This window comes from Wyeomyia smithii, chromosome 1, assembly GCF_029784165.1.
Source record: "Wyeomyia smithii strain HCP4-BCI-WySm-NY-G18 chromosome 1, ASM2978416v1, whole genome shotgun sequence".
Lineage (NCBI taxonomy): Eukaryota > Metazoa > Arthropoda > Insecta > Diptera > Culicidae > Wyeomyia > Wyeomyia smithii.
In genome coordinates this window covers 72,115,187-72,143,095 of record NC_073694.1, presented here as the reverse complement: position 1 = coordinate 72,143,095, position 27,909 = coordinate 72,115,187, and the positions used below count along the sequence as shown (strand labels likewise).

At 36.5% G+C, this 27,909-nt stretch overlaps 1 protein-coding gene across 7 annotated transcripts in view; it reads right to left on the bottom strand.

The window, feature by feature from the left end:
• Positions 1-24,435, bottom strand: part of LOC129732135 (kinesin-like protein Klp10A) — a 96,061-nt gene extending 71,626 nt beyond the window's left edge. The window contains exons 1-2 of one of the 7 annotated variants that reach the window (XM_055692749.1): positions 24,299-24,435; positions 23,182-23,530 (exon numbers count right to left, since the gene is read on the bottom strand). In XM_055692749.1, the coding sequence (XP_055548724.1) occupies positions 23,182-23,230 (49 nt within the window). In that variant the 5' untranslated portion in view covers positions 23,231-23,530; positions 24,299-24,435. Of the gene's footprint in view, positions 1-23,181 lie in introns of all 7 variants that reach the window. The other 6 variants (XM_055692720.1, XM_055692713.1, XM_055692739.1 and 3 more) reach the window with 6 other exon arrangements.
• Positions 24,436-27,909: the final 3,474 nt, after the last annotated feature.

Sequence of the window (27,909 nt, the reverse complement as noted above, 5' to 3'; positions counted from 1 at the left end):
AATACTAATACACTTTTAATAAATTCACTTCATCTTCTCAGCAACGCTTACGATAAAAGCTTTTTTCACGAAATGAAGAGTTTTTTCCTGTATGAACTGCGACCAGAAACGTTGATCTATTGTGATATATGCCCGGGTGTCTGCTGTATTCCGCACTTCTATCGATTGCAATACCGCCATTTGGAAAGTGGCATGCCTATTATTGTTCCATCCGTGCTTGTGTGCAATGTGATTTTACCCTTCCTTTTACACGTTTACAGCTCTTCTATACCGAGCCTCGTTCCTCCTGCCAAATATCGTCAATTATAATTCCCTGGAGATGTTACGTTGTGCGTTCTTCTGGCCAGTTTTATAGATAAGAGGGACAATAAATAAATAATAAACAAAAATAATTTTTGTTAAGAGTAAGCCACGCAAAGGTATTATAGATTTCAGCGTAGAGTAAGGGTAAGTAGTGGTGGGGGAGCCTGAGAATAAATCCATGCTTAAGTCCTATTGGAAATCGAATGGCCTGATTCTGCTAAGATTCGAATTCACGACCATCCGCTTGACGAAACGGGCCCTGTAACTTTGCGGCTACGCAGCTTTCAATAAAAAGGGTTATATGCCAACTGAAACATTTCCCATTAATATTCGGTTGCCAGTTTCACGGTTTTCCTCTCTCCCAGACTAGTGAAATACAGTAACTTTAGTTTACATGTGTTATCAGCTGGCGTTATAACACTACAAATTCACACAATGTTGCCAGTTTATTTTGCTGGTATGTTTCGTAAAGGTTAATGCGTACTATGGTTCACCACTGAACATTTCAGTTTCCTTCAAAGTGAGTTACATGCAACATGACAGGAAATACCCTTTCACGACGATTCATCGCATTAGAAATCACAGCCATTCCTTCAGACTCGCTCAAACCCACCATTCTTCAAGCAAACGTAAAGTCGTATACAGTCAGGTTTTTTACGCGTGGGGCACGTATCTCGTAAAAACCGTGGCCATTCGAAAATCCGCGTAAAAACCGCGTTCAATTTAAAATTTGCGTAAAGTACACCATCAAGAAAGAAGTTAGAAGCAACCCGAGACGCTCTACGACCAGTATTTGAAATTGTCCTCTTCACGGTCATTCCGGGTCCTTCGGAGGGCTGAGGTTTTAGTTTGACTAAGTCTTCTACTCAATACCGTAAAACGGGGTAACATTGATCATTTTTTTCACTTTTTCGTGAGTATTTATATATTTTACAACTGAAATTACATGTTTCATATTTTTAGAACCAGTACTGGCATCCTTAGAACTTGAGAAGTTAGTTTTCAAAGCCATTCGAAAATCTTGAACATTGATTTTGATCAGTTTCAATTTTGAATAGTTTCGAAACCTTTTTGAACTAAAAATGTTAGATAATGCTTTGATAACATGTTTAGAGACGCTTCCCAGATTGACATCACCTTCTCCTTGACTGCTCATACTGCGGAGGAAAGTCCTGTCCTAGCACCTAGCCGCGGTATGTACTGCGAGTCATTTTAATGTCATATAATATAATATACCTTTCGATGATGAAAAACGTAAACGTTGGTCGCGAAATGTGCCAGAAGTATTTTGTAAGTCAGCAATCGCTGTAAAATGTTTGTGTTCAGAAAAGGTATGTTGATCATATATGCAAGGCCTTTCCAACAACGGAAGTATCAATAGGCCAGCTGTAGCCTCTTACGTTCTATGCTCTAGCCAAGATAACATCCTGGCTAGAGCAAAAAATTGGACCTTCTTAACAAATATAAATTAATTAACTGTAAATGTAATAAATTTGACTGAAATTTTTTCTAGTTGATAGAGAAAATTAAATAACGGATTTGGAAAACATGTCAATGAATACGAAATGTTTAGTATTCGACTAGTATAAAGTGCTTTTTTGGCACTTACTGAGAGTAGAAAATATAACAGTCAAATTAGTTTTAAAATTTGGTCATCAAAACAATAAAAAATTTCAACCAATGCGATATCGTTCAGACCTCGAATGACACAAGACTAAGATGTTATACTCAGATTTAGCAAAAGTAATCACGGAGCAGTTTTATTTCAACTATTTATAAGAAGGTTAATACTGATCAATGTTACCCCGCTGATCACCACGTTTTACGGTAAACACTTTTTTAGTTTTTGGTTTCAAACCCGCGTTGATTCGAGAAACGGCGTAATATTTAAACGCTTTAATTAAAAAATCCGCATAAAAAACCACGTTGATTCCAAAATCAGCGTAAAAAACCGTGTTAATTCGAAAATCCGCGTAAAAACCTGACTGTATTAATTAAATAAATAGATTGCCGTTTGATTTTACAAAATTACTTTATTCAGTATTTTACGAGGAGAAAAAGTACCACAAAATTTTAATATTATTTGTTTCGTCACCTGCAAATTTTCAACTGTTTTGCCGCGAATTACTACAATCTTCAATATATCTGCCTAATAAGTTATAAGGAATATATGTTTTCCTAGTATACGCAGAACTAGAACAGTTATGCGGAAGACGACAAAATATTTGTACTGATTTTGCCCAAAACTGAAGCGATAAACGTTAGTTTGATCATGTTTGGTTCAGATTAGTCGAAGTATGGTAAATATTCTACATCTGTGACCTTTTTGTAAATACTCTGCGTTTTATCGAACACGGACTGCTTTCCTTCTTATCTCACCTTGTGTTCTATTTTTTTTTCTTCACATATAACCATTAGACTGGGACACGGTTATATGGGAAAAAAGCGATGGTGTTTTTTTTCGCTCCCATGCACTTTTCGTGTTCCTTATGGATCCTATAACAACTGTGTAACTTTTCAGATCGATCGGTGAAACGCCCGATTTGCGCCCGATTTTTAAAGTTTCCATACGATTTTATATGGGAAAATTCACTTCTTCAAAACTTATTCTCTATAAATTCCCAGTTGGGTCCTAAAAATATATCAATACATGATATTTGTAGGAAATTTTCCTGGGAAAAACTCTTCTGAAGACCGTAAGGCGCTACGATGCTTGTAGAAACAGCTATTCACCCCAAACTGATTGAATGTCTGACGGACGGCTCACCATTGAATTTTACTAGCAATACTGCTGCAGCATGCTGCTGTTGCAAATTCAACCATGTGATGAGAAATGATATCGCTTAAATTTATCTTGGAGGCTTCCCCGAAGATACTATGAGCAAAAATCACACTTTGAAAGTTAATTCCACGCGAAATTATTTCTCATACTTAATCAAGTCTGCAATAGCAGCATGCTGTAGCAGTGTTGCTGGAAAATTTCAATGGTGGGCCGTCCGTCAGACATTCAATCAGTTTGGGATGAATAGCTGTTTCTACAAGCATCTTAGCGCCTCACGGTCTTCAGAAGAGTTTTTCCCAGGAAAATTTCCTACAAATATCATGTATCAATATATTTTCAGGACCCAACTGGAAATTTCTAGAGAATAAGTTTTGAAGAAGTGAATTTTCCCATTTAAAATGGTATGGAAACTTTAAAAATCGGGCGCAAATCGGGCTTTTCTCCGATCGATCTGAAAAGTTACACAGTTGTAATGGGACCCATAAGGAACACGAAAAGTGCATGGGAGCTAACATTTATTTTTTGTCCCACCCTAATAACCATGTGTTCTAGTTCTATATATAGAGAGAAGCCCAAGCGCTCATAATTAGCAAACTGTCAACATCGAAACGAACGAATCGCATGATTTTGCATCATCGTTATTCGTTTTGATGTGACAATTCCCATAATGGTAAGCGCTATTTCTCTAATATAGTTTTCTCTAATGTGTTCTAACCTCGTCTCCCTCTCTCTAATGGCTGTAGGAAACAACAAATTCAACAGTGCAAATGTCGCATCGAAGCCTAGATGAAATTGTCCAATAATAGCTGCAAGATTGGTATCCGATCCATTATAAACCAGTAAGATGTTCAGCTTGCCAACATGGCAAACATTGTGTAATAAGAGTAGCTATGCATCGTATTTTACACTACCTGATGCTTATGCTCATAGGCTAACTATTTTTTACATTTTACACAAGTGATTAGTTTCTATCAATCAAATCACGTTAGCTTTAGTCGATTCGATCGTTTCTCCTTTGCGATCAAGACAAATGCGAACGGAAGCGTGAAAAGCCGATGGGCTTTCTTTGTGCAAGGTTTTTTTTTCACTGTTCATAACTAGACGAAGCCCACGAAGAGAAATTTTCGTTACCGCACACTAATCGTTTCATATGTTCACTTTTTGCATTCGTGGGGTAGTAGCTAGTGATTGCCTCATCTGCCAGGTTGCCATTCTAGCAAATAAAACAAATCCCGAATCTACCAAGTGCCTGATTTTTTGTAAGAATTAGGTAACCGTTCATTAAAAATTATCAGAGTTTCGAACGAAGAAAATGTCGTTTGTCACTCGAAATGACAACCAGATTATTGCCAGACTGTTTGTTTAGATTTCATTTGGAACCTGGGTGGCATCCCTGCTCGTCTGACAAGACAACATCAACGAAAGCTACAGCACCATCGGAACAAAAATAGGTACATAGTTCGAAATTGCCGGTTGGATAATACCTCACTAATGAAATGGTCGATAGTAGACCGTTTTATTGAGTGTTGGATATGTCATGTTGCTGGAAAACGTTAGCCATCTCCTTTCATAAAATGCCTTAATGGAGGTTCAATACCACCAGTGTCGGCGCGCGGCACCACCATAGTGTCGGTAGCTCTTGAGTATTTCCAGCCAGAATGACCGCAAAAATTCAATCGAAGGATTTTGATTTGAATGAAACTTGGCACACGGCTCATAAATTCAAGTATTTTCTTCGAGTGGGGAAATTCATAGAACTTGAGAGTAATTTTCAAAAGAGGTGTATGCATATTGGAATACACTTTATATAAAATAATAATATAAAATAATATATATTATATAAAATAATAATAAAATAATAATATAAAAGCATTGTGACGCAGCAGCTTTTGGTAGGATACAAAAAATCACAAGGGTCGTATGCAAAGCCAAGGCCGCAAGGTTGACGTAGAACTACATAAAGTTGTTTGTTACATCACTTGTATTAAATATGTTCAAAATTTTGTGCAAAAGAGTTGTTCAAGTGCTACCGAATTTCAGTTTGGTCACCCAAAGTTGCATTTTTGAGTAGGACCGATTGAAACATAAAAATCTCGCTTCGGCTATGAAACAGAATCATCGCGTCTTCGATAAAGTTAAATATGGCCCCCTCCCCGCAAAAGGGTAGGATTATGTGAATGCAAATCGACAAGTTTCTGACATTTTACGTGGATCAGATACCTACCAATCGATTTCTGAGACTTTTTTACTCAATATAAGATATGATTTGACTAGCACTTCTAGATATTAGCACATTACCATTAATGCTAGACATACTCGATATTATTTTGCTTTGTGAAATAGACTTAAACCATGCCAAAACCAGTTTCGTAGAATCACCGTTTTGAACTCAGTTTTCGTCCGATTTAAAATCTGATTTTTTTAAAAGATGGGTAAGAAGATGCTAATATGTGGACAAACTCTTAGAATTTTGATATTTGGCCTTAAAACAGAATGGCGTAGAGAAAATATCGAAAATTTCGGATTTCTCAAAAATTAAAAATGGCGCCATTATTGCCTCTTAAGTTGAAATATGTTCAAACTCGGGGAAATTTATTTTCGCATCAAACTTCGTGAAAAATCATGCATAGAAGCCAGGGCTTTCCCAGATGGTCTCGAGGTACGATGCCGGCCTAACAAGCCAGTCGTCGTAGGTTCGAGTCACGACTCGGGAGAGACTGTTAGTGTCAGTAGGATCGTAGCGCTAGCCCCGCAATTGTCCTGTACACTATACAGTCGGCTGCGAAGTCTGTGTATAAATAAACAAAAGGTCATGTTCCGAATCGGAATGTAGCACCAAGGATTTGCTTTAGAAGCCAGGGCTAAAAAATTGTTGCACTGTGTAATCAAACCCGTAATATTTCGTTGAGTCATTAGGGCGACCAGCTTCGAAAAAGGGTGACCCTAGAAAATGACTTTATTCGATGTATTTCATTTTTCAAAATTCATCATCTTTGAACCAGTCGATCTGTTTTTGATCTTTTGGATCTAGTCAAAAATATTTTCTAGTTTTACGAAAAAATAAAACTGTGTGCTGTTACCTGCAAAACAAATAAAGTTTCTATAATTTTTGTCAAGTTTTCAACTTAAATTTATTCAAATACAAAAAAAAACATATATTAAAATAATATCTATATAGAGTTTCAAATGTGCCCTTCAAATTAACCAAGAAATATTTTTTGCCCCAAAACGAACGACAAACAAATGAAATAGTTATATTTCCTGATGAAAAACATTAATAACTTTAAGTAGAATTGAGATATTTACGATTTCAGAATTGCAATTTGTTTCTCCTTAAATAAAATCGTTCCATGACAATTTTAACGTGAAAATTTCAGTAAAAAAATTATAGCGAAAAATGTTTTTTTTTCAATCCAAATTATTTATTTAAAATAATTATTTTTAAAAATATAGAAAAACTTTTTTCTGTAAAGTTACTCTATCTATACAAATAATCATGTCTATCTATAAAGATAATGAAGTTAGATACTTGATTTCATTGAAAACATGGGTTATCCTTACTTTTGATAGTTTTTAAATAGGTGCCTTAATGTATGTAACAACTTTGTAGAAGAAAGTGTTTCTCTAAAGTATTGATATCTAGCTCTAGATCCAAATTTCCCTCTGAATTAGGTTTCTGGACCATTGTGCATTGGTAATTGTGACTCTCGTGATTCCTTTTTTTGTTTTTTTTTTGTACCACTCGCAAAGAAAAAACAAACATGAATGAAAGGGGAAATATTGTTCACTTCACGAGGGTGATTCTTGTCAACCGAAAAAAAAGTATAAAATTAGGTAGAAACGTAGGAGAATTTTATAAAATATAAAAGGCCCGTTTACGAGCGCATTAGATTTTAACCAGCGTGTCAAAAGAAATAGTTATAACATTACAAAAAAAAAAATTACAGCTTGCTCCAACACGCGACGCTCGAGCCAACGCAGTTAGTCAACGCCAGAAGCTGACAGGTGTACTCCATGGATTTTCGGTCATGTAACATTTCATAGAAAAAAAGTGATGTTCGGATGTCAAAGGTCGATGGAGAAGAAGACCCACATCAGTTTGAAATGGGGGCGGATGTAACGAAAACTCCTCGTTCCTTCCCGTTAACTTTCCGTCACTTGTTTGGCGTAGTCAGAACCCGGAAAAATATAATATCACACTACATTCTAATGCGTTAAACTAGGTTAAGCCAAAGGTCGGACAAAAGAAAAGATAAATAAAAATTAACAAAATGATAAGATACGAAAAATGGGATTTCACAGAGCCCGCGGGCGCGAGTTAATCAGGGCACGCGGAGATAGAGAGAAAGAACCCGCTCGTAGCTCTTTTACTTAAAAGGACTGAGTAAACTTTCGTTTCGAAAGAACGAAAAGACCGGAGAAGGCCCTAATCATTGAAAAGATTGAACTTTGGGCTGGCGTAAGGTAATTAAAATTAATAACTTCAATCGCTTTCTTGAAGTGATCCCGTGCGGTCATATTACCCTACGTACAGTACTATTTGTGTGGTTTTACATTGTCACAAGACCTAGTGGCGACTGCAAGGGTAGTTGCTACACTTCAAATAAATTATATACCAAAACATATACCCCTAGGCAAAAGCAAAAACTCGGATACTTGCATGCATTCTAGGTCTTAGATATCAATGACAGATAAGCACATGTTTGAGGTGTTGTGAAACAATATATCACTGAGTAAGTGAAATCATTCGAATTTTACATTGTTGATCATCCAAGCTTACATGTTCACCAACAACTAACATGAGATAATTTAAAATTTGGAAAAGTTTCCATGTATTTTATCGTTTTTTTTAAATGAACGAGTTAGTAGTTCATCCGCTTAGAATTTGTTTTTTAGGACAGTGTCTTCGAGAAAGTTGTAGCAGATGTTTTTGCTAGCAACTACACGAAGGTGTCGAATTTCTATATCGTGTAAAGAGTTACGGAATCAAATTGTATTTAAATGGCTGTAACATTTTACTCATTGGGTATTTTAGATTAAACATTTGGGTGAAATTTGTTCAACGTGTATTTGTGACACTGTAAGTTGCATTCAGCTGCTAGTGCAATTGTTGCGAAGATGGAGTCGGAAGAACAGAAGAGACGTGAAAAAATTTTGCACGCATACCTCAAAAATCCGAATTTTTCTCATCGTGCTATTAGCAGGAAGCTGAGAACGGTCAATCTACGGTAACTCGCGTTTTGAATCGGTACAACGAGCGTTCGATCATCGAACGAAAAGAAGAAAGTGGCCAAAATAGATCTCCGTATAGTGTAAAGGATCACAAGCGGGTAGTTCACGCATTTAAGAGGAATCCGAACAGATCAGTTAGAGATGTTTCGTTCAAGATGCGAAAAACGTGAAGGATTACACACGAACAAAGCTCAGAAGGTGCCGAATCGCAATGAACGGCAGAATACGGTGGTGAAAACACGTGCACGGAAGCTCTACCTCAGATGTTGATGAAATCACATTGTCTCGTTATGCAGCGGTTCTCAACCTGGGGTACGCGTACCCCTGGGGGTACTCGAAAGCCTTCAGGGGGTACGCGAAAGAAAAATCAGTAATGGCGGACAAAGCAATTATTCTCTATAATACTTCATTTGTTGGCCAATCTAGCCCCTGAAACATGACTGTAGCAATCAAACAAGCTACAGTTTAATTTGGAACCTTAACTAGACTACCACAACATGATCTACCATTACTCTTTCCCACTCTGCAAGAACCTTCCAAGCCAGGGGGTACAATTGATATGGAAAATATCGCCAAGGAGTACGCGGACAAAAAAAGGTTGAGAACCGCTGTCGTTATGGACGACGAGACATATGCAAAAGAAGATTTCTGGCAACTCCCAGGGCTCCAGTACTTCACCACCCATCGTAAAATCGAAGTTCCTGATGACGTTAGAAAGCAGAAGGTGTCAAAGTTTGCTAAAAAGGACATGATTTGGCAAACAATTTGCTCGTGTTGAAAGCGGAGCATCCCATTCGTGACGACCGGGACGATCAATGGACAGCTATACTTGGAGGAAGGCCTCCAAAAGCGTTTACTCCCACTTAGGTCAAAAAATTGTCCTACAACTTTCTGGTCGGATTGAGCCTCGTGTCATTACTCGAACCGAAAAAACCGAACAACAATTTTATTTTACTATATGGGGCCGTTCAATAATTACGTAAGCAAATAGGGGGTGAGGGGGGGGGTGCAATTTTCTTACGCTATCTTACAGGGGAGGGAGGGGGGAGAATTGATTTTCTTACGTTTTCTTACGATTTACTTACGAAAAACATTGTTAGTGAAGCTGTTCAAATAACCATGTTCATGACAGCATGGACGGTAAAATTCATGAAAAGGAAATTACGGAATTAAGGGACAGAAGACGAAACGAAGTAGTGCTTGCTTTATAATGATTAAACAAAAATAAAAATGTATACATGCTGGCAGTAAGATCTCACTAGGGAGGAGGGGGGGGGGGGCTGGTACCATAAAATCTTACGATGTCTTAGAAGGGAGGGGGAAAAAAGGCAATATTACTTATATCATTTGAAAATAGCAGAAAAAAATAAATTCAATTTGAAAAGTATAGAAAACTTCACCTAATCAACACTGTAGGTAGCGGAGGAGTCGGTCAACACTATGAAAAGTTTACAGTAAGGACTCAATCCACTAGAAGGCATGTAATAATGACTACATGATGCAACTCGACACGCAGTTAGTTTAAGGTTAGTTAAGATGAAATATACACTTTTCTCTACTAATAAGAAACACAGTTACAGAAAAAATGTTATACTGGCGAGTTAACTTGAATGCTTAGGTAATCAAAAAGAGCAGTTGAAAAAGTGGAAAAATATGCTTACGTGATTATTGAACGGCCCCTATTTGAAAGCTAGGCGATTTGTTGGATGAGTGAGATTTACCAAATCTTTTTTTGTAATGCTATTTAATTCCGTACACCCTTTATTTGAAAATAGATAAACGGTTTCATAGAGAAAGCTCACTCAAATCATAATTTTCAATAAATTTTTTTGTCTAGATTTTATACATATTTTATATCTTCTACAATGTTATTAGCCAACATTCTAACTCGCTATACATAGTTCATAATAAATAAATGATGGTAAAATGTTATCAGTTTTTCAAGGATCAATTGAATTTTGGATTACACATTAGTGTTCAAAAACAACTAATTGATCGAAACGAAATCAGCAAAATAGAACACTGTGCACTGCAGTTCTATGAAACTTAAATCGAAAAAAAAGAATGCTTTAAGTAAAGTGTTAGTCAAAACGCATGCACTTTTTAGAAACAAAAATAAATTTCGAATTCAGGAAAATTTTGTAAAAAAAATAGAAGTGCAAAATTTCGCTCAAATTGGAGCCTCTCGAAATTAGCCAATCGGTTATTTGGCATGGAAATACTCCCCAGCAATATCACGAATGTCACGTAACATTTTCAATATGAAATATGACTGACAGTTTGATTGACAATTTGGAATCGAACAAAATAGATAGACAAATAAGTAGTCAGTTCAAGACTCCCTGAATCTAGTTGAGAATGATTCCTCTCTGATGACAATGATTTGGGTAATATTGCCAAAATTATCAACCATTTAATTATTAGTCACGTAAAATAAATGCAATCGCACCACAACATCAAACGTACCACAAAGGAGAATGCAGTTGATTAAAAAAAAACAATCAACTCTTTCGATGACCCAGAGCTTTTTAACCTGGAAGCCCGAGTTCGAAAAACAACTTCCACTTGTCCATAAACATCAATCATATCGAACTTCACGCGACCCACTATTAATAGATGTCAATCCAGTCAACCGCAACTGCGCATGGTTGCCAGCATTGTTGCGTTTAGCAGCGATAGATAGTGTGGCGAACACGCGACATACAAACACAGAACAGCAGTGGCTGATGAATAGAACGTTCGGAATGCCTACACCAGGTAATGTTTGCTCCCATATCGAATCGATACCCTCCACTCGAACTTGGTCAGAGCCGGTTTGGCTGATGACGGCATTGCATGGCTTTGCAGCACTCCACTTCCCAATTACCCAAATACGGGCAGACCGTGCGCTTATTATTGGTTGCTGATGGGAAGGACTGAGGACAACGACGATCACTACAAAATTTAAAAAAGAAACCGGTTGACTCTCTACCGAACACGCGGGATTGGAAGTTCAAGTTAACAGACAGTGCAGGAGAAAAAAAATTAACAACAAAAGTTAGAAATTCAATTAATTTCGAATGTTGCGTTCTGGAAAAAAGGCAATATTACTTATATCATTTGAAAATAGCAGAAAAAAATAAATTTAATTTGAAAAGTATAGAAAACTTCACCTAATCAACACTGTAGGTAGCGGAGGAGTCGGTCAACACTATGAAAAGTTTACAGTAAGGACTCAATCCACTAGAAGGCATGTAATAATGACTACATGATGCAACTCGACACGCAGTTAGTTTAAGGTTAGTTAAGATGAAATATACACTTTTCTCTACTAATAAGAAACACAGTTACAGAAAAAATGTTATACTGGCGGGTTAACTTGAATGCTTAGGTAATCAAAAAGAGCAGCTTATATAAAAAGAGTGAATAAAAGAAACAAACGAGGCTGATCTGTTTCGGCGCCATTGAATCTTCTCTAGCAACGGTACCAGTACTTGTCGCAAATAACCGTAAGATAAGTAGGTACACAGTGAACGTATTCCAAACAGGGAAACCTGTCAGCTACGGCTTTGTTATATTTCGCGACTAATACGAATCGCGTGGGTCGCGTTTCTTGGCTACACAATTTTCCATTCCGTTTGATTTCGACGAGTCGTCGTCTGTATTGGGGTTTTAAACATTAGTCACCATCCGGGCTGGACGTGCACTTCTGTGGTCGTTCACGCGCAAACCGATCTCTCGAACGTATAACAGCCCATGCCTACGAGTTGCGGCGAACGTTGTTATACACAAACGAAGCGGCGACCTTAAATTATCTGTCACCATGAGCAACAGCTGACTGCCATTACAGTCGCTGCCGTCAGAGAAATGTGGAAGCAAAACTGTTTTCTTGTCAGTTCATCCAGGTACTGACAAGCCCCTGAACGTTATCTCTAGAGAGTAAATTTAGCAGAGTGAAGAAATACGTCACACAAGATTTGGGTTTATAGAATAATAAGTAAGTCGACATTTTATTAGCTTACAAATATGTTTGCATCAACATCTTCTGAGTTTGGTTTCCTCAAATCTTTAATAAATGTTTGGACCTCTGTGATAATAGCTCGAGCACATTTGATAATTTCTAGTGCCTTTCAAATGTACTTTATTTTAAATATCTATTTTAAAACTTGGCAGTAGCACAAATTATTTTTTTTTATTTTTTATTTTCGCCAAAGTTTTCGCGTTGATACTCAATTGCGCAGCCTTGTGAACCGCTAGCATGTCCTGATGAAGTAACGTTTTCATTTACAAAATATGCAACCGTTTTTTCTTAGTTTAATTACACAAATGCTCCAATAAGTTATGCGAATGCTTAATTGATTGATTGTTTTTTCTCTATTCAAAGAATATAACCAAATAGCAACCCTTGTGCGTAATGTCTTGTAAAGATATGACTCAATGTGTTACAAACAGAAATTATGCAATGCATTGCATTCGATTTTTATATATCGCCTGGAAAATTCAATTGACAAACAAGTACTAACGTTCATCCCTCGTAATAAAAAAAGTAAATTTTCGCATAGGCTCCCTAGGATTCCTCACATTGGAATCGTGAGCGTCTTGAAAAGGAATCCTGAAAAAAGAATCCCCAAGAATGCCCTGTATTTGGGACTAGGATTTTTGAACGAGATTGAACGCGTGTAGTGAAAATTCACCGGATTCTGCAGGATTCCACATTGGAATTAGAGATGGTCAAGGGGTCGGGTTCGGGTTTGAAAATTTTTAAAAGTGTCGGGTACGGGTCGGGTTCGGGTTTGGTGAAAAAAAAACTTTCGGATTCGGGTCGAGTTCGAGTTTGAAAATGCCAGGTGTAGGTCGGATTTGGGTATAAAAAACCCGAAGCCCGACTATAAAATCTATGAAATCTCGGGTTCGGGTGTCACAATTTCGAGTTCGGGTTTGATGAAAATAAAATTTTCGGGTTCGGGTTTGAACGAAAAAAAAGTTTCGGGTTCGGGTTTCGACCGAAAAAAAAATTCAGGTTCGGGTCGGGTACGGGTTTGAAAAAAATCAAACCCGACCATCTCTAATTGGAATCCGAAGAATTCTTATAACGCGATCCTCATTCAAGAATCTTAGTCCCGTATATAGAGCATTCCTGCGGATTTTTTTTTCGGGATACCTTATAGAAGACGCCCAATGTGAGGAATCCTATGGAATCCATGCGAACCGTATGTGTTCGTCTGGATATATATGAATTAATTCTACCCGGGACGGCGTCATCTGGACGAACAGACAGGTTTCGCCTAGAGTCCCTAGGATTCCTCACACATCAGTTTTTCAGGGATATGTTCAAAAACTGAGGAATTTTATGAGTATTTAAATAGAATCTCACATTAATTGGTTTAAAGTATATAAAATTACTTCCACAGGCCATTTGTATGGTTTTGAGTATTTTGGTGATATTCCCTCGAAATGGTCCTTCCGGAATAGATTCCACTGGGACTTTTGGTGAAAACAAATAAATGAAACAAGGTAAATAGCACATAATATAGATATTTTAGAGACCGGAATGATATCCAAAGATCCAATTTGAACCAAATTTGTAATATTTTTTTTTTGTTTTATTTTCTCTGAATTCCAATTATCGTTATCAAGCATTTCTAGGTAATTCGGAATGCAGACCTCGTTCACTTTTGGCAAAACACGACCGATTTATATGTGTTGTCAAAAACGAACTTTTTTTCATGACTTATTTTCACTTTTCAAGTAACTTATGCAGCCTAGGTAGGCTTCGAAATGGTGAAGGTAGAACCACTTTTCACAGCGATAATCGTCTTCTTCTTCCTCTGACGCTACCAAGGTTCGCTGTCTTAATACATTTTTGAGCAAACATGTCATCGCCATCACGATATTGTTTTCCTCAAACGTATTTTAAATTTTTTTCTATAAATGAGAATTACGCACGTTGGGTGCGTGTACTCCGAAAAATATTTGTATCATTGATCTTGTAATAATATTTCTCAACATAAATAAAACGAAGTAGACAGAAATAGGCCGAAATCACATTGCCAAACGGCTCATTTCAAGATGGCTTGACAAAGTATTTTTTTTTAATTCTTTTAGCACCAATATTTAGTGGTTAATTTGTGGTTTCGAAATCCAATTTGTGGTAATTTGTGGTTGAGTAATTTCTGAGAAATTTTCAGAAAACTGAGTCAAGCCATCTCTGAAAATGATTTCGCTTCAAATGAATCGGACAACGATGATATATACATCAATCGAAAGCTCTTAATTTGTGGTTCACGAAAATGTAGTTTTTGTAGACATAGTTCATATTAAAATAAGTAAAAAACTATTATTTAAATTTTTCAATATTGTTTACCTCTTGTTGTCTACACCGACCGTACGCGGCGTTGGATGAGCATAGTACTGGCACCTGCCGATGTTAGTGCTAGTGGGTTATCTAGAACATATCGACAGTCGTTTATATACGCTAAAGGTCGTTTTTTACGCGGAGGATGCGTTCCAAATTTGTAAAACGTCTTTTTTGAGTTGCAAATATAACAAAGAGAACCGTCCTAAAACGTTAAAACCTCGTTTGAATATGATAGTGGCCAATCTAGAGACCAAAATTCAGTATTTTAAATTTTGAGTATTTACACCAAAAATTGATTTTTTTTTAAAACTGATATATGATCACTCGTGGCCTAAAACGGAAAACGTGATTGAAATGAGGTCGATATCTTGTACCGTTTTTGAGTAATGGAGTAAAGCAACCCGCGTAAAAAAACCGCGTAAAAAGCGACCTTACTGTATACGACATACAGTTGTCGCTGCCGTTGAAAGTTTTTTTGTTTTATTATTCAAAGAGTAGTAGTAGTAGCATAATCCTGAGACGAGAAAATATCGAATTTAAATTCTAGTCGGGACTCACACCTTTGGGCATTTACCATGCGTTTCAACCGTTCCCTACAGTTCTGAAGCAGGTATTAGACGAAGCAAATATTTGCTTTTTTTCAATACAGATTTTATTTTGTGCAAACAAAAATCGTACCAAAAATAGCAAATATTTGCGTCGTCTAATACCTGCTTAAGGCCCATTCTCGATCTTCAGGCATCATTCCGGTTTCTAAAATACCCAACAGTCGAATACAGTTGCGTAGTTGGTTACCAAAATATTATTATATTTATCGAAACAAAAAATTGTCCTTATTATTATCAGGCTGTAATTTATTCCAAGAGTTAAAACGTATGTGCTAATATATTTTAACATATAATAGATTTTGTATGAGAAAGACCAGATCACACCCCTAGGTGTATTAATTAAGGTTTTTTTTTCAAACAATCGGTAAACGGCAAAACTACATTTCCGGAGATGATTTGATCGAAGATCAAGAAAATTACGCTCGCATGTCTACGTAAAACTTCACTTATTTCGAGGAAATTTACGTAAAACACACGGAGGCTTGTCAACTACAAATATCTGCTAATTGATCAACATTTGCATTTCGCAGCAAATCTGCACATATAGTATCCATGCTGTTTACATACTGTTTCACCTAGAAATACTTAGAGGAAGAGATTCGCGGTGAAAAAATCGCCAATTCGGCAACTGGGTTTCATATGTCAGAGGTGCCAGATCTCTTCTCAAAGCGCAATGTTGACTAACATTCGACTTGTATAATCGGTGGTGACGGTGAAAGTCCTTAAGAATAGTGAAGTACTTCGCAAAAACTGTTAAGATGATATATGTTATGTTTATGTTTAATTTTATACACCTTCACTTATTTTGTTACCTATACACAAGGTTTGTTGAACTCCGGTTAAAAATCACTCACAGCATTATTAATTCATTCATTGGCAATAGACAAATATCTTAAAATAACAATATAGTTCACTCTCGGATTTCCCATATATTCCGGTGAAGACAGACAGGGAACACCCCCTCTTGTGGTGAAAAAGGTAACTAAACTCATTGCACAGTGGTACAGTAAGGCAATTTAGGCGGACATAGGCTTTTCGTTGCGATTTTGGTTTGCGGTTTAAAGCCATAGTTTTTGTAAAAAGTTGTTTCTTATACATAGTCCTCGATTCATGTGCGAATGAAAATTAGGGTGGTCCTAAAATCAACGAAATAAAACATTCTTTGGCAACTTGTAGACCAACTAATTCTAAGTAACTTTGTAAAAAACTTTTTTGTAGACATGAAATTTGGTTTCCAAAAACAGTCTTTTCGCTCTATTTTTTCAATTCAAATTAAAAACAAAGTTTTCTTCGGTAACTTTATCAAAAATACGCCAATTTTGACGAAAAAACATAGTCGATATATTATACAGATGAAGAGTTTCCACTATTTCTATTTTAAAAATAGGCCCTTTTGATAGATTGATGTCTCCGTTTAAGGCAAACATAAATAATATTTTTGATATCATTTGATAGAACAAATATTGTATAAATATTGTGAAGAAATACCGAAAGTTGCTTAAAATTAGTTGATCTACAACTGTTCCGATGAATGTATACATTTATTTATGCAAATAAAAAGTTAGTTTTTTCATTTAGTCGATTTCAGGACCACCCTAATTTTCATTTGCACATAAAAAATAGACTAAATATAAGAAACAAGTTCTTAGAAAAAAATTTTACTCTAAAACCACAAAATCGCATCGAAAAACTCGTGTCCGCCTACATTGCCTTACTGTACCACTGTGCATTGTTGTTGAATTTCTGTGAGCGTGTGACATTCTCACACACGAAACTGAATTTACTCAATTTTAGATTTAGTTGACACAATTTCATACTTTCACAGAAAAAAATATGTTGCAGATTTCGTGCGTATATTGTTTGTATGTAAAACTAATGCCATTCCGGGAGTTAAATATTGATAATATAATAGATGTAGCTTATCGAGGCACGAAGAAGAAATATTCAAATAATCAGGCCACGACGTGTAAATGGTAAACTAATCCCAAGTTGCTATATACGTGGTTCCCTGTGTAACTTCACTAGCTCAGATCCATCACGGGAAGCAACTACGAAATGTGCGGCCGTCAAGCTCAAGCTCAATAATCAGGCCACGAAGTGTACAATTAAATGAATATTTCAATTACCTCGTGAAAAAGATAAAAGGAGAAACCGCACAATGGTTGTCAATAGTCGTATATGGTTGTTGTGCAACTTTTAGCTTAGATAACACTTGAATGTTCTATCAATTTAACAATTTAAGTATGGACACATATCATGGTGTAATTGGTTTAAAAGCTTTATTATATTATATATAAAAGATATTCAACAAAACAAACATAATTAGTGATAACAACTGTTATGCAAAAACTATTATTTAATGTTTAGTTTTCTTCGTTTTGAAAGTAGTTTTGTTTTTTTTATCCCTCCGAATTTTTTGCTCTCGAGTTTTAATCTTCGTATTCATCACTTGCAGCTTTGCTTTAACCAGCATATTTATGTATTTACTAGCTGACCCGGCAAACTTCGTCCCGCCTATTTTTGTGTTTAATTCAATAATTTTCAACATTCCAATTTCATTGATTTCTTGAGATTTGTTTATATCGTTTGAAATTATTGGTTTTATCGGAATGACAACATCCTCGACTTTTGCCTTTAGTACATCACCTCTATTCCGAAAACACTCATATTGGGTGGTATTCAGTTATTTTCGTTGTTTTCCAGAAACTGAAAGTGGTCATCTTCGAATTCAATATGGTGTCCAGGGTCAATGCTTGGCTTCTTTACATTATTTCGATTACGGAAATATTCATATGCAGTAGTATTCGGCTGTTTCCCAGAAGTTGCCATCTTACAATTCAAAATGGTGTCTGAGGTCAATTTTTAGCTCCATGCATCATTCTGGTTGAAGTAACTCTCATATTGGGTAGTATTTGGTCCCTTTAGGCTATTTTTTTTGGAGACAATTTCTGGCCCCTGAGCGTCATTCTGGTTAAAGAAACACCAATAATAGGTGTTATTTAGTCATTTTCGGCTGTTCTACAGAAACCGGAAGTCACCATCTTAGAATTCAAAATGTTGTCTGTGGTCGATTCTAGCTCCTGTGTATCATTCTGGTATCGAAACATCTCATATTGGATGGAAATCGGCCGGTTGAAGAAATACCCATATTGGGTGTTATTTGGTTATTTTCGGCAGTTTCCCATTCACCGGAAGTCGTCATTTTACAATTCATAATGTTATCTGAGGTCGATTTGTAGCTTCAGTGCATCATAACAATCCCGGAAATACCCATAATGAGTGTTATTTGGTCTTTTGCCACTGTTTAGGAACCGGAAGTCGCCATATTGGATTTCAAAATGGCATTTGGAGACAATTTCTGGCCTCTGAGCATCATTCTGGTTAAAGAAACACCCATATTTGGTTGTATTTGGGTCATTTTCGGCAGTTTTCCAGTCACCAAAAGTCGCCATTTTACTACTCAAAATGTTGTCTGAGGTCGATTTGTGGTTTCAGTGCATCATCACGATTTCGGAAATACCCATATTGGATGGTATTTGGTCATATCTCGCTGTTTCTTTGAAACCGGAAGTCGCCATCTTGGATTTCAAAATGGCATTTGGAGACAATTTCTGGCCTCTGAGCATCATTCTGGTTAAAGAAACACCCATATTAGGTGGTATTTGGTCATTTTCGGCAGTTTCCCAGTCACCGGAAGTCGCCATTTCACAACTCAAAATATTGTCGGAGGTCGACAAACGTACAAACCGTGGAACACCACCCATGGATTGCCTTATGCATAGGTGAACTTTATTATTATAAAATATTCGGCCGAGTTCACTTCACAATAAAATGTGAATTTTTTTCAGTGTACCCATTAGGGTAATATTATTGTCAAAAGTTACTCTATTTCGCATGTCGTGTAGAACAAAAACAGAAGTGGCGCACCTAGCGGTCGAAAAGGTGACTAACGCTTCTGTCATTTTCAATTTGTCTTCATAATTTCACGTAAGTGAACTATATTGGTATTTAATATATTTGCAATAGAACAAGAAATCGTATAGAAATAAACACGTTCTTTTTTGTACCTGATTGCAATATCTCTCAATGTGGTGTTACCTTTCTTGTTCGTTTGGCTCCAATTTTGACGGTTCGTTTGGCTCACCGCATATCTCTCCCTCTGAGTATCTCTAGTTTCACAATACTCATCGCTACACGAAAGCTTTCTGAGAAAAAATCATCTTGATGGTCTACCAGCGCCGCGTACGGTCGGTGTTGACAACAAGAGGTAAACAATGTTCAAAAATTTAAATAATAGTTTTTTAATTATTTTATTATGAAGTATGCCTACAAAAACTACATTTTCGTGAACCACAAATTAAGAGCTTTCGATTGATGTATATATCATCGTTGTCCGATTCATTTGAAGCGAAATCATTTTCAGAGATGGCTTGACTCAGTTTTCTGAAAATTTCTCAGAAATTACTCAACCACAAATTACCACAAATTGGATTTCGAAACCACAAATTAACCACTAAATATTGGTGCTAAAAGAATTAAAAAAAATACTTTGTCAAGCCATCTTGAAATGAGCTGCCAAACGAATGACAGTTTGCATCTCTTTGATGGGCGAGTATCGTTTGACCAACCTGTTCTTTTTGTGAGCGGCGATGGTTGTGTTACATTTATGAGCGAAAGCCGACTGTGTGGAAGTGAAATCAAATAAAAATAGTGACCGTTTACAAGCCTGAGCATAGGCACTAGATAATGCCACCAATGGACTACTGTTTGGATTCCAAGTCGTTAAACTGCAGCTATTCGCATAACAGTCCTATGTAGAAGTCCTATGTTTTTTTATTTTCTGCGGAAATGGGTCCATTTTGGCATGCTCTACAAGAGTAGACATTAAAATCGAGTTTGAGGGAATCAAACCTTACTTTTCTAATGGTTATTCTTAAAAAACATGCCAAAATGGACCCATTTTCGCAAATTTTACATAGGATTCGCAACTTTTACATAGGACTATTATGCGAATAGCGGCAGTAAAGGTGTCGCTTGATGGGTGTTGGTTAAATAATCTGGGAGTGTCCGAAAATCAACCGGGACAGGTCCGTATGTGGCCTATGACGACCTACACACTTAACACGACTACAATGGCACGGTTTAAGTTTTGATGGATACTGAGCTTACGTTAGTTAGCGAAAAGACGAGTAAGTGTTAGTTGTGGGATGCGTGTATGCGAATCCGATAGATTTCTCAAAAAGAAACCTGAAGATTTCTACATTTATATTTTTGAAAATTCATACATTTAGATTCCATATGCGATTCGAACAGATTCTGTCCGTCTCCCAGAAACGATTCCTCTCACGATTCTGTCACCAAGTTATAGGTATCCTTCTTACTCAGGATTCTCTGCGTGTTAGTTAGGGAAAGCCTTTGCCGAATAATTTTATATATCTTCATGTTGTTCAATGTTCTGTACCTAGTTCGTACAGTCGAAAGTTTCTGAGAGCGTGTAAAAATTACTATGTTTTGAACATCGTTAAATCAGGATTCTTTTTACGTTATTACTATGGAAAAATTTGGGTTTTTAGGTCTTTGAAAAAATAGATCTTGTTAACTACCTAATCAATACAACTTGAACAAGGTAAAAAAAAATTAAGCCCGCAGTCTATGACTTGGAGAGTATCAGTAGATTTGCGATATCTATCAAGGTCACGTGCTTAACACTTTTTTTCATAAAATACAATTTTTAAATATATTAGTAGATATTCCGAAACAGACATGTATTTTTTTTTTCAATTTATTCCAAGTTGGAAAGTCTATAGCAACATTCAAAATAAGCAAATTAAATCCTGTTTTATAACTATAAATAGGTTTAAACGGTAGTTGCTTGCCATTTTTGAAAGCCAGAAGAACAACAGCAACAGATAACATTTATTATTTTATCGCCAGCTAAGGGCTGCTTACATCGAAAATCACCGATAAGTAAACTGCGGCGACAATAATAACAAAGGCAATAACAGCAACATCAATATAAAGTGACAACATTCCTTAAAAGGGTAGGTACCCAAAGCCAGAGCTCTCAGAACAGTATACTGCATATTGCATATGCTTCGATTCTTGTTTACTTCTCTTCTTGGCAGTTCTTCCCTTCTCGCACCTCATGACGGCAGCAAGCACCGCGATTACGACCGGGCTCGATGTCCGTTGGTCGTGACTCACGCGCATCCAACAGAGCAGTGTTGGCAGAATGACAAACTTTAGATTCGTTGCTGTCAGAGGAAATCAATAACAGTTTGTGATGTTGCACTTTTCTTTTTTTTCGTGTAAATAGTTCGATCTTTTAATGAAAATGACTGACCAAAACCCCACCAAATAATCTGAAAATACATAAAATTTATTCGATCATTTTTATTGGAATGAAATTTGCACAAGTTCTAACTCAGCAAACTGAGCTTATTCCGTGAGAAGAAAAAATAAATGAATAAATAGATTGTAAACAATCTTGAGTATTTTTTTCAAAGCGCGTATATATTTTGGCATAAGCTTTCTTCAAAGCATTGTAGCTCAAAAACATTAATTTCATGAAAAACTGAAATTTTGATTTTATTTTACAGAAAAAAAAACTTGAAATGAAAATTTAATTTGTAATTTTCTTGACTTATATTGTAATTTTCTTAGCTTACATTCATCATAACTTGAAAACGCCTTTTCTTCTGGAAGTCGCTCCACACAAAACAAGAGATTCTTCCCACATACCAATATTAGATGTTCCGGTAGAGCAAATATTGCTTCACATTCCTGGTGAAAATGGTGGGATATTTATGTTCATGTTTTTGAACCATGATTAGATCACAGACAAACAGACATGCCTCTCAGAACAAAAATACTGAAAAATCTTAGTCCTTATTCGAAACGTTACACTCATGCGCCACCACGTGAGATTATTGCCTACTAACTTACTCTCGTAGAACGGTTTTTGTCTTTGCTAATGGGTGTGCACGCTTGCTTAAGTCAACACAAGCGGCATTATTGGTGGTTTTTTACTTTGGTAATGAATGTGCACGCTTGCTTATAGCGACACAAGCGGCATCATTGCCCACTAAGCAAAATTTCAAAATTATCGTTATTTTTTGGTCGTTGGAATCATCATCGAGTGGCACGTCTATTTGTCTGTGACTAGACTGTAAGTTCAGGGATGATTTTAAAATGATAGTTTCCAATTTGTTTCGATAGTGTGTCTAAATATCTTGTTTCCCAGAAACAAATCGTCTCATTTTTATGTACCAAATTTTGGCGATCATGGTCAGTTCTATCGGTACCAATCAAGCCCGAGGGTTTCGTGGTATGTATTGTTTTTTAAGTTTTTTTTATCATTTTCTTAAACTTTTCTGCCACAAAAATTTCTCTACGTGCATAGCACTATATTTTCTGTTGCTGGTAGGCTGTTATCTTATTTCATTTTTGATGTTGATTTTTTTTTTGCAATTTTTATTGAATGGTAATTATTAACGTTGACTAGTTCTGAATATTTGTTCACTTTCATCGGTACGCATAGCTTATCATTCATAATTATCTAGCCACTATCACAAAACTATCCAGGATCCTAAATAATAAACTAACACCTCTATTATTAATAGCGGTCTTTTATTTGCAATAAACACTAAAACCAAAGTTCTTATTTGTCAATAGATCACAATTATAATTTGACAAGAATAATTTTGAAATTAGAAAACTGGGTTCTAGTTTTCGATAAAGAACCACACACTCTCTGATAGTGGCAACACTGCCGCAGAATAAATCCACAAAAATTGCAACTGTCAAAATTTCGGGAGGAGCTTTTTTGCGACATGCAAATGCGACAAAGGTAACGGCCGTTCGAACCGGAAGTTCGTAGATTATAATCCTAACAATTCTAAGAGAATTTTTGTACTTACCATCACTTCGTTTGATGTTTACTATGCTTCCCTTCTCGAAGAAATCCATGGTTTGGTCGTATTTTTCCTCTCTTTGTCTGCTGTCGTGTCGATGCTTTTCCCAAACAGGGCAGGGTTCGGTGTTAGGTTTGTAACACTTTTCCACTCTGCCTCCGCTGCTCGTCGTTGATTGCTGCCGTGCCTATGTAGAGCTATTCTTGTTTCACCACAAATACAGCTTGAACTACTTCTCTGCACACTTTTTTCTGCTACTGCTGCTTCGATTTATCTACTCTGAAATGTGGGGTGCACTAAAAATGCAATGGCTGGAACTTTTTCTTCGCGAGCTGTAACACTGGTGTTATTTCCTCTGGAATTAACCGAGTTTCTGTCAGATTTGTGACTGGAACACGATTAAAATAGTAACACCACAAAGCTGACGTTAAGAGCGTAAGCTGGCCACTCGTTTTTTTTTTTAAACAATAGAACCGAATAAAAATAATAACTAAAAAAACTATCAGCCGCGGTATGGCATAAAATGGTGTTTCTTGCTGGATTTCGAATTTACGACACAGCAGCAGCTCGTTTCACAAAAACTTGAAAATAAAAACCTGAACTAGAAAAATCGAAAACTTTCAAAGCACACTACTCTTTCGCCCAGCAAACCCACACCAAAAGAGCAAAAAAAAGAAAAATGGAAAACTAGATTCAACAGCAGCCGTAGCGCTCCCCTCTCAGGTTTCGTGACACAACAATGGTTTTCAACACACAATGGTTTTTCTCGATGGGACTTCTCCGGCCACCGGACAGAACGAACGGTTTTGCCTTCCCGTCAGTTCTTTTCCAACCCGGAAGACTTGTCGTAGCAGAAAATCCTATATCCCGGACGGAAGGTTATAATTTTGGACGTCAGTTAACTTCCACATGCACACAAAGAGGTTCCTGCAATGCGACCTTTCACAGATTGGTCCAAGTTTTGAGCATCAACCAAATTTTACTTTCGTGGCCGAGTGTTGATTTGAGTTTTACGGATTACCGGATGTTGTGCCACAAAAACTAAAGCCGCTAACTTCCGACTTCGCACTGACGACGTCGACTACGAGAGGTACAACAGCGAGACTTCAAACAAAAAGTTTACCAGCAGTTCAGCAGCAGCTAGTTAACAAACGAGCCAAACGAGTCGAAGAGCAGCATTTGCTAGTTTGTTGCTCGGAATGATGGGAACTTTGCAGCGCTTCTACCCACACACATTTGCGTCGTACGCAAAACGACGTTCTCGAAACTGTTGTATTGTATCATCCGGTGCTGGACGAACACATCCATGAAAAATGGCGAAACAGTCGCTTTTTGACAGTTCCTCCGCGGATTTGAATTTTTCATCGATTATACTGGTTATAAATGGTACAGTTTACTCGACGATTCGATGTTCGAGGGCGTTACATTCTAATCTCGCATATTTTTTCATACATGCATCAATCAACTTTTGTATCAAACTGAAAAATAACTATGGACATTTTCAGTGAAAACTTTACTCAATTTTTTTAAATCCTAGTTGAAAACGAAACTATTTATTCGATTGGATACTGCTAGACAGTACTTCCAAATCATATTTTGCATAACTGAAGATTCTAGTTATGTTATGTTATGTTTGTACGACGCATCGCTTCAGCGAAACGTAAATAGGGATGGGAAACCTATCGATAGTTATCGATAGTATCGATAGCTGCCGGCTATCGATAGAATCGTTAAGCTTTTAGCGTTATCGATAATTATTGATATTTTCCTCGCATTGGCATTTATACTCAACAATGATGCTAGAGCTGAACAAATATATCGGCCTAGACTTTGTTTAAAGAGAATTCGATGATTGTTTGCTTTCACATGAAATCCTCTTTAAAATTTTTAGAAAATTGAGGGATACTCATTTTCGCTCACTCTACCTTATACGGACAACGACAAGATTTCGCCTACGTGCGAATTATGTGTGCGAATAAACTTTTAAATATAGTTCCTGTTCACACAGGAGTAACATTTTGTTGTTTTTCTTCATCTGGTTCTAGTTGTCAAACTATCGATAATTATCGATAGTTATCGATGGTATTAGGGAATTTATCGATAATTATCGAAAGCCATTTTAGTCGATATTTCCCATCCCTAAACGTAAATACCAGGACTACACGCTCACTCTGGATAACCCAAAACTGAGTCAAAACCTAATCAGTTTCGCTAAAACCGTATGTACTCAAAATTGAATAGAAGTTGTTTTACTCATTTTTGAGTAACACCGAATGTTATAAAAATTGAGTAAATATTACCCATATTATACTAAAGGCCTAGAGTTAAAGTTTGGCCGACTGAATTTCCGTCGATCTGGCAGCCATTTTAAAATTTCAAAGAACTAGCAACATTGCAAAAAATAAAAGTTATTACATGACTACTCGTATTTTCAGTTTCATAGTTTTTTGTTTGAGTTTGTTTTGTTACATATAGTAGTGAAAATATGAAGTGCTGTTTTCTATTTTATTCAAATCGAACATCACGAAATTTTGAAAATTTTCGATTCCCCACGAATAAAAATCATCGCTGAAAATGGCTTGAGTTTTGTGAATTTCCGGAGGATTTTTTAAAAACAGAAACGATGCGTCTTTGTAGCGTAAGTTTGGCGTTTTGAAAATATCAATCCGAATAAAAAAAATGTTTTGCAGTTTCACTTTAATCACGATGATTTATGCTTCGCGTCAGAGAATAAACACTAAAAGTTACCGGGACCTGTGTATACACGCTTAATCTATCTCGGCAAACTTCCCAACAGCTGATTGAGCTCGGCGAAGTTTTTAACGAATGTCAGCAATGAATTTCGACGAACATTCAGCAAATATATCGATTTACCGTAAACCAGCAAGTATTGACGTTTCGTTTGCCAAAGTTCTTGAAAATTCTGCCGATAACTTGTAGAACATTTCGCTGAGTTTATCAGCTTTTGAGTTTTCGGCAATAAAATCTGAGTGTGTGAACACTTATTTCCGCCTTGATTGTTCGGTAATTTTTATTACGGTCGCGTTCAGTAAACTTGAAATTTCACTGATCATTCTGTAATTTCCTGAAAAATTACTGATGTCGGTTAACTTTTTTGCCGAAATACTGTTTAATAAAATTCACTCGTCAAAGTTCAGCAAAAAACATTGCTGACCTCTTCAGTGAACTAGAATATTTTTTGCACTTTTTTATAGTTCAGTAAATATTTATCTGGATAAGCCAGATGTTGCTGAAAAATTTTGCTTTTTTTACTATACTGTTTGGTAATATTTTTTTGCATCTGTCATAACAGAATCGCACATCAGAAGTCTGCCATTTTTAGATTTTCAGAAGAGTTTCGTGGCTGTGTTATTTAAAGTGTTCTACGAGCAATTTGGACAAAAAACTCTAAAAGCGGTATCGTGCTTTCAAATTTTCCACCACAGTAGATTAATTTACATGAAGTCTTTAATAAAAAGTTTATATTCGCCATGATATAAACGTATCTAGTTTTAGTCGAATGTGCATGAAACATCAGTATAATGGTCTGAACAATCCGAAATACAGTCGTCGTTCGCTAACTGCAACATGTTTACATTGCAGTTATCGAATGCCGTTCGATAACTGCAACACTTGACACATGCCAAAATTTAGAGGGGGGTCCGTCACTACCATTTTTGTTTTCAATGATGTCGAAATGTATTTCTTTAATGAAGTACATAGTAGCAAAAAATAGCAGAAAACTAAAAAAGGTAAGCTTTTTGATTAATCATTTTGATAGTCATATTTCCGCATCATAATTTATTGCGTTTTAGTAACTACTTTACATAACTAATATGTAGGCGAAGATAAAGTTCATCACTACAGAAGACCATTTTACGAGACGATTCTGAACTCAATTCATGAATGAAATTTTGATAGAAAGCTCGGAACCGCTGACATAACGCAAGTAAAAGCAACATCAATGTCAGCAGGATCCGTGATGTGAAAGCTAGCCAAACAATGCACAAGGAATTTTTTTCTCTCTTATAATAATTACGGAAAATGAACCACATAACATGGTGATTTGGCTTCATTGATTAATAGTGGAGATCTATAATCTCCCATCTAGAATGAAGAGACAACAAGTAAACGGAATCGAAAAAAATCGAGAAAAATGAAAAGTCCTTTTGAAATGTTTCTAGAGATTCAACAATTTTTATTTTCGAACGCATTTAGAATCCCCCCGCGAGATTTGTCACTTCAATGTCAAATATGACTTTGACTTCAGATTTGACGGATTGCGGTCCGATAACTGCAAAGTTGTTGCAGTTATCGGTCTTGCAGTTAAAAAGCGTTGCAGGTAAAAGACTTGCAGTTATCGAACGGCGACTGTACCTGTATAAAATTAGTCATCGGTTACAATAGCAGCTATAGGAATAGTAACATTCATATTTATCTCTATTATTATAACCGCGAAAAAGCTTACGTTGCCCTTTGCGGAACACTTGTAAATTCGTGACGAATCATCAGCTTTGTAAATGCCAACTCATGCAGCAACTTTTGATGAACGCTTTGTAAATTTTTGCAGAGCTATCTCGCTAAACATGTGAAAAGGGCCCATGTGCCATATGTTAACAAGCCACGATTTCACGTTTTTCAATGAATACAAGCTTTATCTACCCGTACAAATGAAATTGTTTGATTAAGAGTAAATTCTTCTATCAAAAAATATTATTGGTAAGGCTAGATTTT